Raw genomic sequence first — 14,766 nt, forward strand, 5'->3', positions numbered from 1 at the left:
AAGTTACTGTTTATTCAAATAGTCTTGTCCTTAACCCACTAACCTAAAAGTCTCAGTCATTTTCTGAATGTCTTAAATTTCTGGTTATGTGAAGTAGTTTGCTTGACACTTCTAGATCTGTATTTCAAGCAAGGACCAATAGGAAGACATCCAGACAGAGAATACAATTTTGCTCAGCACAGTAGATTTTAAGTGAAATATGGAAGTGATGCAGAATGAGAGGGAGTAGCATTTTTGGTGAGAGGTGAAAGGACCACAGATAACAGGAGCAGATTAGGTAGAAGAGTGAAAATGAAGAGATTATAGGGGTAAGGTCGAGCAGGCATTAACAAACTACATCTGCAGGCCAAATTCAGCCTGTCATCTGTTTTTGTAAATAAAGTTGTATTGGAACACAGCCACAAACATTCGTTTACGTATTCTTTCTGATGATTTTTGTGCTACATAGAAAGAGTTGAATAACTGCAACAGAGACCATTTGGCCCACAGCCTAAAGTATTTACAGTCTAGCCCTTTATAGAAAGTTTGCCAACCCATAAAATAGACGGATTATAAGATTGAAAAATAAAAGGACTGTATACCCAAATTTACAACAAACTGGAAAATTCTTAAAGAGATGGGAATACCTTACCTGCCTCCTGAGAAGCCTATATGCAGGTCAAGAAGCAGCAGTTAGAACTGAACATGGAATAATGGACTGGTTCAAAATTTGGAAAGGACTACGTCAAGGCTATATATTGTCACCCTGCCTATTTAACTTAACATGCAGAGTACATCATGTGAGCTTCCCTGGTGGCTCAGATGGTAAAGAATCTGCTTGCAGTACAGCAGACTCAGGTTCAATCCCTGGGTCGGGAAGATACCCTGGAGAAGGGAATGGCAACCCACTCCAGTATTCTTGCCTGGAGAATTCCATAGACAGAAGAGCCTGATAGGTTGTAGTCCGTGGGATCACAAAGCTGGACACGACTGAGCAACTAACACTTTACTTTTAACTTCTTTCACATCATGTGAAATGCTGGACTGGGTGCGTCACCAACTGAAATCAAGATTGCTGGGAGAAATACCAACAACCTCAGATATGCAGATAATACCACCCTAATGGCAGAAATTGAAGAGGAACTTAAGAGCCTGTTGATGAAGGTGAAAAAGAAGAGTGAACTAGCTGGCTTAAAACTCAGCATTCAAAAGCCTAAGATCATGGCATCTGGTCATATCACTTCATGGCAAACAGATGGAAAAAATAGAAACAGCAGATTTTATTTTCTTGGGCTCCAAAATCACTGTGGATGGTGACTGCAGCCATGAAATTAAAAGACACTTGCTCTTTGGAAGAAAAGCTGTCACAAACCTAGACAGTGTATTAAAAAGCAGAGACATCATTTTGCTAACAAAGGTCCATCTAATCAAAGCTATAGTTTTTCCACTAGTCACATAACAGATATAAGAGTTGGACCATAAAAGAGCACTGAGCACCAAAGTATTGATCCTTTCAAACTATAGTGCTGGAGAAGACTCTTGAGAGTCCCTTGAACTGCAAGGAGATGAAACCAGTCAATCCTAAAGGAAATCAACCCTGAATATTCATTGGAAGGACTGATGCTGAAGGTGAAGCTTCAGTATTTTGGCCACCTGATGTGAAGAGCCAAATCACTGGAAAAGACCCTAATGCTAGGAAAGATTGAGGGCAGGAGGAGAAAGTGGTAACAGAGGATGAGATGGTTGGATGGCTTCATTGACTTAGTGGACATGAATTTGAGCAAACTTCAGGAGATAGTGAAGGACAGGGAAGCCTGGCATGCTGCAGCCCGTGGGGTTGCAAAGAGTCGGATCTGACTTAGTGACTGAATACCACCACCACCACCTAAAGATGATGTTATAAGCAGAAGAAATACTAGGAGCTTTTAATTTAAAAGGTTATCATCATAGCATTGAGATCTGCATACTACTCTCTGTTATAACTCCATTTATCATTAACAGTATGCGTTTGCTTTGTTTCTCTGAGCTCCAAAGGGAATTGAGCCCGTGACCTTCCTGCTTCTGTCCTCTATTCCACATGGACTCGGAATACAATCAGAAAAAGCAACAAACTAAAGTGGATTAATGCTTCATGTTGTACATGAGGATTGTACAGAGAAGATACATACCAGAAGTTCTTCAGAATTTTTTCAATATCATAGTATCTTAATTCACTTGTAGAAAAAAGACTGACACATTTTGTATTCAATATTGAAATCTCAGAGTGGTAGAAAGAACCTTTTATCTATGTTTGAAGTGAAGTGAAGTCGCTCAGTTGTGTCCTACTCTTTGCGACCCCATGGACTGGGGCCTGCCAGGATCCTCTGTCCATGAAATTCTCCAGGCAAGAGTAGTGGAGTAGGTTGCAATTTCCTTCTCCAGGGGATCCTCCTGACCTAAGGATCGAACCTGGGTCTCCTGCATTGTAGGCAGACGCTTTACTGCCTGAGCCACCAGGGAAGTCACTAAATCTATGTTTAGTCTACTCTTTTTTTTCTGAAAACCAAGTTTATCTACAAAGATAGCTTTTGTTTTTCATAATTGGGCTGGATATCTTCCTTTTTGCCCCTCTAGATTTATATTCTACCCTTCTTCACCTACTCTTTGTCTTGGGATGCAGACCTGTATGGATTGTATCTGTTGGTTGTGGCGGGGTCTTGGCAAGAGGGAGGAGAGAGAAGTGAGATCAGCATATTTTTTTGCGCTGCTTCCTCCATAAAGCTTTCCTGTCTCAACCTAAAGTCACTACTTCTCTCAAGTTAACCCTTTGTGACCCTGTTCTTCCAGGTTCTGGTACCACCCCTCTTCCCTTAGATTCTAAAGGTGGTAACACCACTAAGCCCAAAGAGTACTGCCTATACTATCTAATAAGGTTTCCTACACTCTGCTCATATTTCCCTTAGTAAACCCTCCTTGAATTAAATTTTAATTGGAATTTCTCTTTTTCCTGTTAAGACCATGAGTGTTATAGGAGCATAGAAGAAAGAAATAAAAAAAGGATGAGAAGATTAATAATAGTTGTTTCCATATTTCCCAAACCTGTTAAGTTTTACTAATTTTGAGTGCTTTTTTCACTTTGATTTATTTCTCTGCAGAGCTTGAGTCAAATTAGTCTTTTTTTCATTAGTTATTAGGCTTGTTTCATTAATTAGCTTCTAAATATTAGGCAGCTTAGAAGATGTGTAATAAATACCTCGGGATTTTTTGTTGGTCAATTTGCTTTGTTTTCAGGTTCCTCCTGAAGATACATCATCTACCCGATCTTCATTCACTGTTCAGGACCTTAAACCTTTTACAGAATATGTGTTTAGGATTCGTTGTATGAAGGAAGATGGTAAAGGATATTGGAGTGACTGGAGTGAAGAAGCAAGTGGTATCACATATGAAGATAGTAAGTAAATAAATATATGAAGAAAAAAATTGAATTTTGACTATATATTTTATCTGCTTTTAATAATATAGACTTCATTGCATCTTTTATGAACATTTTATTCAAACTGATATTTTATACTTTTTAAAGGATCTTAAGATGTAAAATTTAATATACATTATTGATAGTACAAATCTAATATAATTAAAGGAAATTGTGGAATGGTGTCTTAGATACAATGAGAAAATCATTAATAGTTGGTAAATCTAGAACATTTTATTAAAGGAGAGTAGTCTCAAAATATCTCTAACTAGAGGATCATATCCTGAATCTTTAAAATCATACTGCTAAGTCACTTCCGTCGTGTCTGACTCTGTGCGACCCCAGCGGCGGCAGCCCACCAGGCTCCCCCGTCCCTGGGATTCTCCAGGCAAGAGCACTGCAGTGGGTTGCCATTTCCTTCTCCAATGCATGGAAGTGAAAAGTGAAAATGAAGTCGCTCAGTCGTGTCCGACTCTTCGCGACCCCATGGACTGCAGCCTACTAGTCTCCTCCGCCCATGGGATTTTCCAGGCAAGAGTACTGGAGTGGGGTGCCATCGCCTCCTCCGTAAAATCATACTACCTACCAAAATGTGCATTAGACCTTCACTGTCAAAAAGATAGCTGTACTGTAGTTTTTATTCATTTGTTTATCAGTAGTTAATAAGCCCCTGAAAAAGCATTGTTGCATTTTGATTGATTGGTTTATTTTAATTTTCCCTTTGTTTTTCATGATAATACAATGCATATAGGTAGAATCCAAAAGGCATAAAAGGATACACAATATGAAGTAAGATTCCTTCCCCTTTCATCTATAACCATCAAGAAATAATCGTAGGGAGGGGGGAAGACAAGATGGCAGAGGAGTAGTGGACATGTAGTACACCTCCACAAATGTTTCAGGAATACATATTCAGATACAGAAGATCTTTCAGAACACCAGCTGAGAGCAGGCAGGAGTCCCTGACCCTTGGAAAGGAATGTATAGATCCACACAAAACTTGGCAGGATGAAGGAAGGAAGTAAGAAAGAGGAGAGTAAGCAGGACTGGACCTGTACTTGGAGAGTGAGGGAACCGAAGCAAGGGTCAGATCACCACACTGGGGCATTGTTTGGGATGCAGGGAAGCATTTGAGGCTGTTAGAGAGTGCAGCAGTTGATCTGTGACAGTCTGGATGGAGTGAGAACTACACAGACGATCCTTGCCACGTCCATATGTATCCCAGACAGGATTGCAAGTCCTCTGGAACATGTGGTGGCTGGGAGCTGGAATGTAGGGATTGGGGAGCAATCCCGGGGTGAGGTCTGCTATTGACTGCAGGGAGATGGCTCCCAGGGACGTGAGGGAGGAGATTGCAGAAGGGATTGCCTTTGGAGGAAAGTCGGGTAGTCATGGAGGTAAGGTGATACTGCTGAGTCACATGCAGGGGATGGAGCCATCTCTGTAGTCTCTCCCCACATGCCAGCTGATCAACAGAGAAAGAACCCAGAGGGTGGCCCTTTGTGTGCCTGACACACTGAGCAACAGAGGAGCACCCCAGCCAGCTTCCCTGGTGGCTCAGACAGTAAAGTATCTGCCTGTTATGCTGGAGACCCAGGTTCAGTTCCTGGGTTGGAAAGATTCCCTGAAGAAGGGAATGACAAGCCCCTCCAGTATGCTTGCCTGGAGAATTCCATGGATAGAGGAACCGAGTGGGCTACCGTCCATGGGATTGCAGAGTCAGACATGACTGAGCGACTAACACTTTCACACTTCATCACCACCCTAGGGGGACCTTTGAGTGCCTTCTTTGCCAAGAAACAAGGAAAGGACCAGCCAGGGAGGCCCTTTGAGGCTAGAGGCTGCCAGAGGTTAAAAAAAAACTCTTAATAGTGCCACAGCTCCTGCACCTGAGGCACCTGGCATCCCTGCACACTTTGTGCCTCCAGGGTGAGAGGGTAACAGGCAGGAAGGCTAGGGGTCTCCAGACGGAGGAAATAGGCTGCAGGTGTCAGACATTTTTTCTCAAGCGGCAGGAGGAAACAAACTACACGTGACACATTTTTTTCCCCTTCTCTATACAAAATTATATATTTTGCATATATATATGGGACTTCCCTCACAGCTTAGTTGGTAGAGAATCTACCTGCAATGCAGGAGTAAGTAAGTAAGTAAGTAAAGTTGCTCAGTCGTGTCCAACTCTTTGCGACCCCATGAACTGTAGCCTACGAGGCTTCTCCCTCCATGGGATTCTCCAGGCAGGAGTACTGGAGTGGGTTGCCATTCCCTTCTCCAGGGGATCTTCCCAACCCAGGGACAGAACCCGGGTCTCCCGCATTCCAGGCAGACACTTTAATCTCTGAGCCACCTTGGGTTCAATTCCTGGGTTGGGAAGATCACGTGGAGAAGGAAATGGCAACCCACTCCAGTATTCTTGCCTGGAGAAGCCCATGGACAAAGGAGCCTGGCAGGCTTGTCTATGGGGTCGCAAGAGTCGGAAATGACTGAGCGACTAAGCACACACACACACACACACCACCCCCACCACCCCCATCCCCCGATAATGGCTCAACAAACCAGTATGTTTTACTCATACAATTGTTCTCCTAATCTATGTTAATGAGACTATGTATTTGTTTGGATGCCTTTATTCAAGATTCCTGTCAATCATTTTGTGGCCTGGGATAACTCACCTTGTGCCAATGTTACCTCAAAATGAATGTTGTGGGTGAGGGGTCTGGTGCCATTCTCTGAAGTTTTGAGACATTTCCTTTCTCTAATTAGCAGCCTGCTAGTAGGTGTACATATATATTATAACTTCCTGCTAAAGACCAGCAGGGGAGCACTCTTTCTGCCCCCCTGTGATGTCTATGTGAGAAGTCTTCTGTCTCTTTTATACTTTAATAAAACTTTATTACACAAAAGCTCTGAGTGATCAAGCCTCGTTACTGGCCCTGGGTTGAATTCTCTCCTCTGGAGGCCAAGAATCCTTGCATCTTTCATGGCTCAGCAACAACCTTTCAAGGGTCCTCACAATCCAAGCAACTATGCTACCTCCACACTTGATCCCTACTGGGGCAGAGCTGCCAGAGGCTAGAAAAAACCCTAACATACCTCCTGTGTCCATGGCCACAGGCTCCCCTGTGCTGCCAAGGTCGCCATGATCCAAGTAGCCACGCCACCTCCATGCTTTATCTTCTCTGGGACAGAGTGGCCAGAGGCTAGAAAAACCCTAAGAGCACTATATCTTCTGTACCCGTGGCCACCAGCTCCCTTGCGTTCCTAGCACTGCCAGGATCCCCATAATCGAAGCACCTCTACACCCGGTCCTCACTGAGGCAGACCCAAGTCCTCCAAGGCATCCTCAGGAGCAGACTCCTGTGGACGACTCACATTCAGAGGTGGGGATAAAACCACAATCAAACTGTGGAGGCAATGTAGCTAAGGAAGAGGGTTGAAAACCTTTCACCTTTCCACCAGCTGTACAAACTGCAGATTAAACCTACACAGTCAAGTAGGCAGACTCTGTGTGTATGGAATATATAAAAGGAGAATGAGAATTCCCACAAAAGAAAATGCCTAACTCTGGCAGCTGTGGACATTGGAGGCAAGAACATTGAGGAATAGGGCCAGATTATAGAGTCTGAGCTGTCCCCACAGCAGGTCCAGAGACCAGCCCAGTATTGGAGGGCTTTCTAGGGAGGCAGAGGTGATTCATAGTAAGGGAAACGATGCTGACAGTTGAGATCAGAGAAAAACATTTATTATTATTATTCTGATTCATTCTGTAGTTGGTTCTGGAATTTTTTTTCCCCTGTTGCTATGGTTGTTCATTTTATTATTAACTCTATTTAAGCTTTGGAGAACTTTTTTTTTTAATCACGCTTTGTATTTCCTTTATATACTTCTACGTCTATGTTGTCTTTTTGCAGTTTTATGGGGTTTTTTCTTTTAAAAATTGCTTGTTTATTTTTCTTATTGTTCTCTTCCTGGTATATTCTTTAATATATATAATTTTGTTTTCATATACTTCTACTTAACTTTGCTTTTCCATCTTTTGCCTTCCTTTTCTTTCACCCTGTTCATTAGTCTGTTTTTTTTTTGTTTGTTTGTTTTGTTTGTTTGTTTTTTGCTTTATTCCCCAGTTGGCAGTCTGCTTTTGTCTTGTTTTCTGATTTGTGTTTTGTTTTTAATTGGTCGAGATACCGTTTTTGGTTTCCTTTGTTCACCACCAGGGCACTCTTATATTTTCTTTTATTTGGATTGTTCTGCGTGTGCGTGTGTGCATGCACCTTTGTTTTTGACATTTGTCTGATTTTGTATGTACTATTTGGGATTCATTTTTTGTTTCTTGTTTTCTGTTTTGTGTGTTTGTTGTGAAAGTGAAAGTCAGTCACGTCCGATTCTGTGTGACCTCGTCAAACTGTAGCCTGCCAGCCTCTTCTGTCCATAGGATTCTCCAGGAAAGAATACTGGAGTGGGTTGCCATGATCTTCTCCAAGGGATTTTCCTGACCCAGGGATAGAACCTGGGTCTCCTACATTGAAGGCAAATTCTTTACCATCTGAGCCACATGGGAAGCCCTGTGGTTGTTTCAGTCCTCTTTAATGCCATAACAAATGGCTTATGGAGTCTTGGTTCCCTGGCCAGATATCAGGCCCTGAGCCTTTGGAGTGAGAGGGTTGCATCCAGGACACTAGACTGCCAAAGAACTCCTGACCCCATGAAGTGTTAATCAGTGAGAACTCCCATGAAGACTTCTGCCTGTATCCAGGACCCAGCAGCACCCAGTACAGGATTCTTCACCCAAAGAACAAGCAAAACAAAACAAACCCAGTCATCGGCAGACCAGCTTCCAACAGACACCCGAGAATACCACCTTACACAGCCTTGCCCATCAGAGGGAAAAAACTCCCCTCCTCCCCTCAGAAGGCAGGCACAAGTCCTTCCCAACATAAAGCCTACCACTGGAACAACCTCACCCACCAAGGGCAGAAACCAAAAGGAAGAAGGAGTACAACCCCAAAGGCTGGGAAAAGGAGACTCAAACACAGTTGTCATGATGGTATGGTACTGGCACAAAAACAGAAATATAGACTGATGAAAGAAGATAAAAAGCCTAGAGATAAACATACACACCTATGGGCACCTTATCTTTGACAAAGGAGGCAAGGATATACAATGGAGAAAAGATAGTCTCTTCAATAAGTGGTGCTGGGAAAACCAGACAGCTACCTGAAAAATAATGAAATTGGAACACTTACTAACACCATACAGAAAAATAAACTCAGAATGGATTAAAGACCTAAATGTAAGACCAGAAACTATGAAACTCTTAGGAAAACATAGGCAAAACACTGTTTGACATAAATCACAGCAAGATCCTCTATGACCTACCTCCTTGAATAATGGAAATAAAAACAAGTGGGACCTAATTAAAAGTTTTTGTACAGCAAAAGAAACTAAAATGGTGAAAAGGCAACCCTCAGAATGGGAGAAAATAATAGCAAATGAAGCAACTGACAAAGGATTAATCTCCAAAATAAATAAGCAGCTCATGCAACTCAATACCTGGAAAACAACCTAATCAAAAAGTGGGCAGAAGACCTAAGCAGACATTTCACCAAAGACGTACAGATGGCTGATAAATACATGCAAAGATGCTTAACATCACTCATTATTAGAGGAATGCAAATCAAAATTAAAAATTACAATGAGAAATCACCTCATACCAGTCAGAATTGCCATCATCAAAAAAATCTACAAACAGTAAATGCTGGAGAGAGTGTGGAGAAAAGGGAACCCTCTTCCACTGTTGATGAGAATGCAAATTGATACAGCCCACTATGGAGGACAATATGGGGACTCCTTTAAAAACTAGGAATAAAACTACCATATGACCCAACAATCCCGTTACTGGCATATACCCTGAGAAGGCCATTATTGAAAAAGACGCATGTACCCCAGTGTTCATTACAGCATAATTTACAGTAGCAAGGACATGGAAGCAACCTAGATGTCCATCGACAGATGAATGGATAAAGAAATTGTGGTACATATATACAATGGAATATTAACTCAGCCATAAAAAGGAACACATTTGAGTCAGTTCTAATGAGGTGAATGAACCTAGACCCTATTATACAGAATGAAATAAGTCAGAAAGAGAAAAATAAGTATTGTATATTAACACATACATATGGAATCTAGAAAGATGGTACTGATGAACCTATCTGCAGGGTAGCAGTGGAGATGCAGACATAAGAGAACAGACTTGTGGCCACTGGGGAGAAGGAGAGGACTGGATGAATGGAGAGAGTAGCATGGAAACATATATGCTACCATATGGAAAACAGATCACCAGTGGGGATTGGCTGAATGACTTAGGGAGTTTAAACCAGTGCTCTGTGACAGTCTAGAGGAGTGGGATGGGGTGGGAGGTGGGAGCAAGGTTCAAGAGGGAAGGGACATGTGTGTACCTATGGCTGATTTACGTTGATACATGGCAGAAACCAACACAGTCTTATAGAGCAGTTAGCCTTTAATTAAAATAATCCTATGGAATACAGATTTTTTTTCTGAGCATTTTCTTGTCACGGTCACCCTCTTGAGGTGTCAGTGGCAGCAGCTATGACTTTGAAACCTTCCCTACCTCCTAAATCCCTTCACTTCCACAGAGCTCTGCCAAAGGTTTCATGAAAGTTATGTGAATTGAGAATGTCAAAGGCAGAAAAGTAAAGTACCGTTCTCCACCGCAAATATTCTCTTATTCTGAAAAATGCCAAGAAAGAAAGTTATCCTATGCTTGCTGGTTCGGGAGTCAGATTCCTTTGTCTTGGCTAGGAATTTTGAAACTGGTATTCTTGAAGAGTTTAAAAGTACGTCGATCAGTTTGAGGGAGTTCCTAAACTACTTTAAGATATAGACAAAATATTGCGTTTCATACATGTGTGCATTTTCTGGCGAGATGGCATATAACCTTTGTCAAATCAAAAGAGATTTCCTCGTGTCCAAAAAGCTATGAACAATTGGAATATGCATTTCTTCAAATTAGTGAAAGAAGCCAGAGTTTTTTTAACATCAGAACAATTGATGTTTAAAAACATGTTTTGTTTTAACCATTTCTGTCCTCTAAAATTTCCTTTATAGCTTTGTGTTCTTTATTCTTTTGGGATGCTGCACTGTACTCATGTATGTATCTGTTCAAACCCCCTGTACCAGCAGCCTTTCCCCCAGCCTTTCTGGTCTGCCTTTCCTCTTTGTTTTGTCCACCTGTAATTAACTTCTTCATGGTCAGCACAACGTTGGTTAGATTTTACTCAGATTGTTTTTTATTCTATTTAATGCCATATTTTGCAGTTATAAAGTTCTTGAATTTTTAAAACTTAATTAGCAATCAGATTTGATGTTTTGTAAAGTGCTTTTTCACATGGTTGGTGATTATTACAACAATTCTGTGAATTTATTTATATTATATTCCATTACATTGACTCCCAATATAAGGTAATAAACTTAATACTATGCTTACTCCATTTATTTTGTCTTATATCCTTAAATATATTCATTTAGGGATTATACACATGTACTTAAATATATTTCAGTTTGTTTTTTAGCAATAAGAAAGTGATGCATCTTTGGTTATTGCTTAGGATATATTTGTACCTTTACAATTTTAAGATTACTAAAGAGTTGCAATATAATCTAAATTGTCAAGCTATCACCCTGACTAAAGGTGTGAAGTCCAAGACATATCATGCTGAGGTGGGAAAATGCTGGTGTAAAGAAAGAATAGAGACACCATATCATTGAAGGGCAAGAATATTAAAAACAAAGTAAGAGAATAATTTCTAGGGTTTTAGCTTATCTTGTTATAATAGAAACTTTTATTTTAAAAATTTTATATCATTTCTTTAGGACCATCCAAGGCACCAAGTTTCTGGTATAAGATAGAGCCATCTCATGCTCATGGCACTAGATCTGTACAACTCAAATGGAAGGTAAGAAAAAAAAATTGACTATATCCTTTTATCTCATATAAATATGTTTTATATGGTATGAGTGGGGCTTAATTTTTGGTATCAAATAGTATTTGATAACTTTAATAAAAATGCAAAGCTTTATATATACTAAAAAAATGGTTCATAAACTGCTAGTGATACCTCATAGATATTTCAGCATAATTCTGTGAAAGTTCTATAAGGGGCCTGTGTTTTATCGAACTTTCCTCAGTGCCTCAAAAAATAATTAACATTTGGGGTAGTCAGAATGTATGCTGGTAATAGGAAATAAAGTTGTTGTGCACTCCATAAATGGTCATGAATGGATCATGCTAAAATAAGGTAGAAAATAAAATATTCAGACTTAAACTAGTTTAGGCCAGCATACCATCAGTGAAGAACTGTATAGAGAACTAATAGCTAGCAGAATGGTGCTACTTTCCCTCTTGGTTGAAGCCATGCTTTTACTCTTCATTCAGTGTGTAGTAGTTTCCCTTCAGTAGTGAGTTCAAAGTAAGGTTGCCAGCCCCTTGCAATTAAATATTTAGAGATTTGACAGAATTTGTGAACATGAAGAAGAACATTACCTTTATTCAAGATTTGTGAAATATGTTTTAAAAGTAAATTGTTTTATTACAGACATTGCCTCCTTTTGAAGCTAATGGAAAAATTTTGGATTATGAAGTGACTCTCACAAAATGGAAATCACATTCACAAAATTACACAGTTAAAGACACAAAACTGACAGTAAACCTCACAAATGATCGCTATGTAGCAACTCTGACAGCAAGAAATCTTGTTGGCAAATCAGATGCGTCTGTTTTAACTATCCCTGCCTGGGATTTTCAAGGTTTGTCCCTAAGATGGAGCCTCACTTACAAATGGTAAAGGGTAGTTAGGTATGGACAGGACTCCTGTAAAAACATAAGTATCCTAAGACTATGTCCTCAGTATCTACGGTGGTTAAATTTTTAGAAATCAATCAGCAGCCAAATCGTTCCATCATTTTGTGGTTCACTTAAACTTTGCAACTTAGTTCGTTTGAGCATTTTACGATTATTTGTCTTTTTTAAAAATATATTTTTTAGGTTTGAGGAACTTATTATATACATTTAACTTAAATATATTATTTTTTATAGCTTTATCTGTAGCTTTCAAAGAAGAAGAAAATGCAGCTTATATACACAGAATACTTGAAGAATTTTGGGAAAGGAATTAACATTTGAAAATAAATTGACTGTTTATAAATTAGTGCTTTTATTCATGTAAATACAGTTTAATCTTATGTGCTACAAAAACATGATAGCAAGATAGATCACATGGTTATGAAAATGAATGTAAAATATTGGAACTTCAGAGTTATAAATGTTCATTTATCATATCAGTATTCATACTTTGGTTTTTTTTTTTTTTAAAGCTACTCACCCGGTAACCAGTCTTAAAGCATTTCCCAAAGATAACGTGCTTTGGGTAGAATGGACTGCTCCAGATGAATCTGTAAACAGATACATACTTGAGTGGTGTGTGTTATCTGATAAATCGCCCTGTATCCCAGAATGGCAACAAGAAGATGGTACTGTACATCGCACCTATTTAAGAGGTATATCTTGCTAGAAAAACTTAAGTCGATGTCCTTTTTCTAGTTCTTTGGACAGATTTTTCTTGTACTTTTCTGCTTTGTAGGCTTTGTGGTCCATTGAAAAGACGTCCAGTTTATCATTGTTTCTTACTAGTCAACTCTTGTTTACTAGATTTGTGACTCTCAGCAAGTCACACTTATTAACCTCGCTAAACTTCAGGGTCTGTTTATAGACCGCTGCTGCTGCTGCTAAGTCGCTTCAATCGTGTCCGACTCTGTGCGACCCCATAGACGGCAGCCCACCAGGCTCCCCCGTCCCTGGGATTCTCCAGGCAGGAATACTGGAGTGGGTTGCCATTTCCTTCTCCAATGCTAAGTGGGGTTAATACTATCTTCTATAATACTCTCCTGTTGTTTCGATCATAAAAGGAATGCTCACAAAACTGTAAAGTAAGAAAAATACAAGGTAATCCAATCTCTGCTCCTAACTAGTATGTTCTCTGTACCTGATTTAACTTCATCCTTTGATGAGAAAAATTTCCCTGAGCATCTGGATGGCTGGTTAACTTTTTATAGCTGTTGAACAAGAGAAGCAGAATCAGAACTTAGATTTTCTTATCTTTTAAACTGGAAGTATTAATGAAGGACAGAAAGTAAGAGCTCCAGTATGGATTGCTCTCATTGCAAGTTACTACTTTTCAAGTAGCTTTAAAGTGATAGAACAACTTTAAACAGAAAGCAAAGCACTCAGTTTGTATGCGTGTAAAGAGGATAACCATTAGAATTCAGCTACAAATAATATGATTAATCATAAGAAAGCTGTTAAAAAATATGCTGTTTATATATAGCCATAAAGAGCTTTATTCATAACATAGGCTGTTTGGCCTTCATTAACCCATTATTTAACATATAATTTTACTAATCCCACTTGTCTAGTTTATCAGTCTTGTCCAAGTAAAAGCAAAGTAGAGCTATAGAGGAAATAGATTGGTAATAACTGGACCACGGGTGGCATACATGCTCAATCATGTCGGACTCCTTGCAACCTCCTGGACTGTAGCACGCCAGGCTCCTCTATCCATGGAATTCTCCAGGGTGGGTTGCCGTTTCCTCCTCCAGGGGCTCTTCCCCACCCTGGGACTGAACCCGCATCTCTTGCATCTCCTGCATTGGCAGGCAGATTCTTTACCACTGGGGCCACCTGGGAAGCCCTAGCTGGACAATAGCTGGACAGTAGAGCAAAGGCTCTGGAGACCTTCAGTTTGTGCAAGTATTCCCACAGAGTTCAGTAGGCCTGGTAAAACATCACTGTATAAGCAGAATATAAAAATTATCTTCCTGATAATATTGAATCATTAAGAAAATGACTATTTATGAAGACAAAGAAGCATATATAACTTCATGAATAAACAGTTAAGGAAATGTAAGTTCCTGTTGAAGGTATAAACTGCACTTTATAAACAAAAATAAATTTTGTTGTTATGTGCTAAAGACATAGATTACTTTGTTAATTTGGAAAGATTATAAATAAAGGAAGTATTTAAGATAATTTTTTCTTTTAAAATTCTGTTGTTGTGGGAAATGATACTTAATTCTCTTTTTCCCCAGTCACCTGGCCAGCCACAGCCATTTGTGCTTTCCCTAGCTCTGATTAGTGACATCTTGCTCATAGGCAGGTCTCAATTAGGTAAAATGTACAAAAATTGTCAAACTATAAGAAAGACCCATTTGATAAATCCTGATTATAAATGCAGTCATTTGTTACTTTTATTGACAGTATA

The 14,766-nt window shown here is 39.8% G+C and overlaps 1 protein-coding gene across 1 annotated transcript in view; it reads left to right on the forward strand.

Moving 5' to 3' along the window:
* The window catches only part of IL6ST (interleukin 6 cytokine family signal transducer), a 69,743-nt gene that overhangs the window by 38,919 nt on the left and 16,058 nt on the right, over positions 1-14,766 (forward strand). The window contains exons 7-10 of the mRNA XM_012096909.4: positions 3,250-3,409; positions 11,324-11,406; positions 12,046-12,256; positions 12,824-13,006. Coding sequence (XP_011952299.1) covers positions 3,250-3,409; positions 11,324-11,406; positions 12,046-12,256; positions 12,824-13,006 — 637 coding nt within the window. The remainder of the gene's footprint in view (positions 1-3,249; positions 3,410-11,323; positions 11,407-12,045; positions 12,257-12,823; positions 13,007-14,766) is intronic.

This window comes from Ovis aries, chromosome 16 (assembly GCF_016772045.2).
Source record: "Ovis aries strain OAR_USU_Benz2616 breed Rambouillet chromosome 16, ARS-UI_Ramb_v3.0, whole genome shotgun sequence".
Lineage (NCBI taxonomy): Eukaryota > Metazoa > Chordata > Mammalia > Artiodactyla > Bovidae > Ovis > Ovis aries.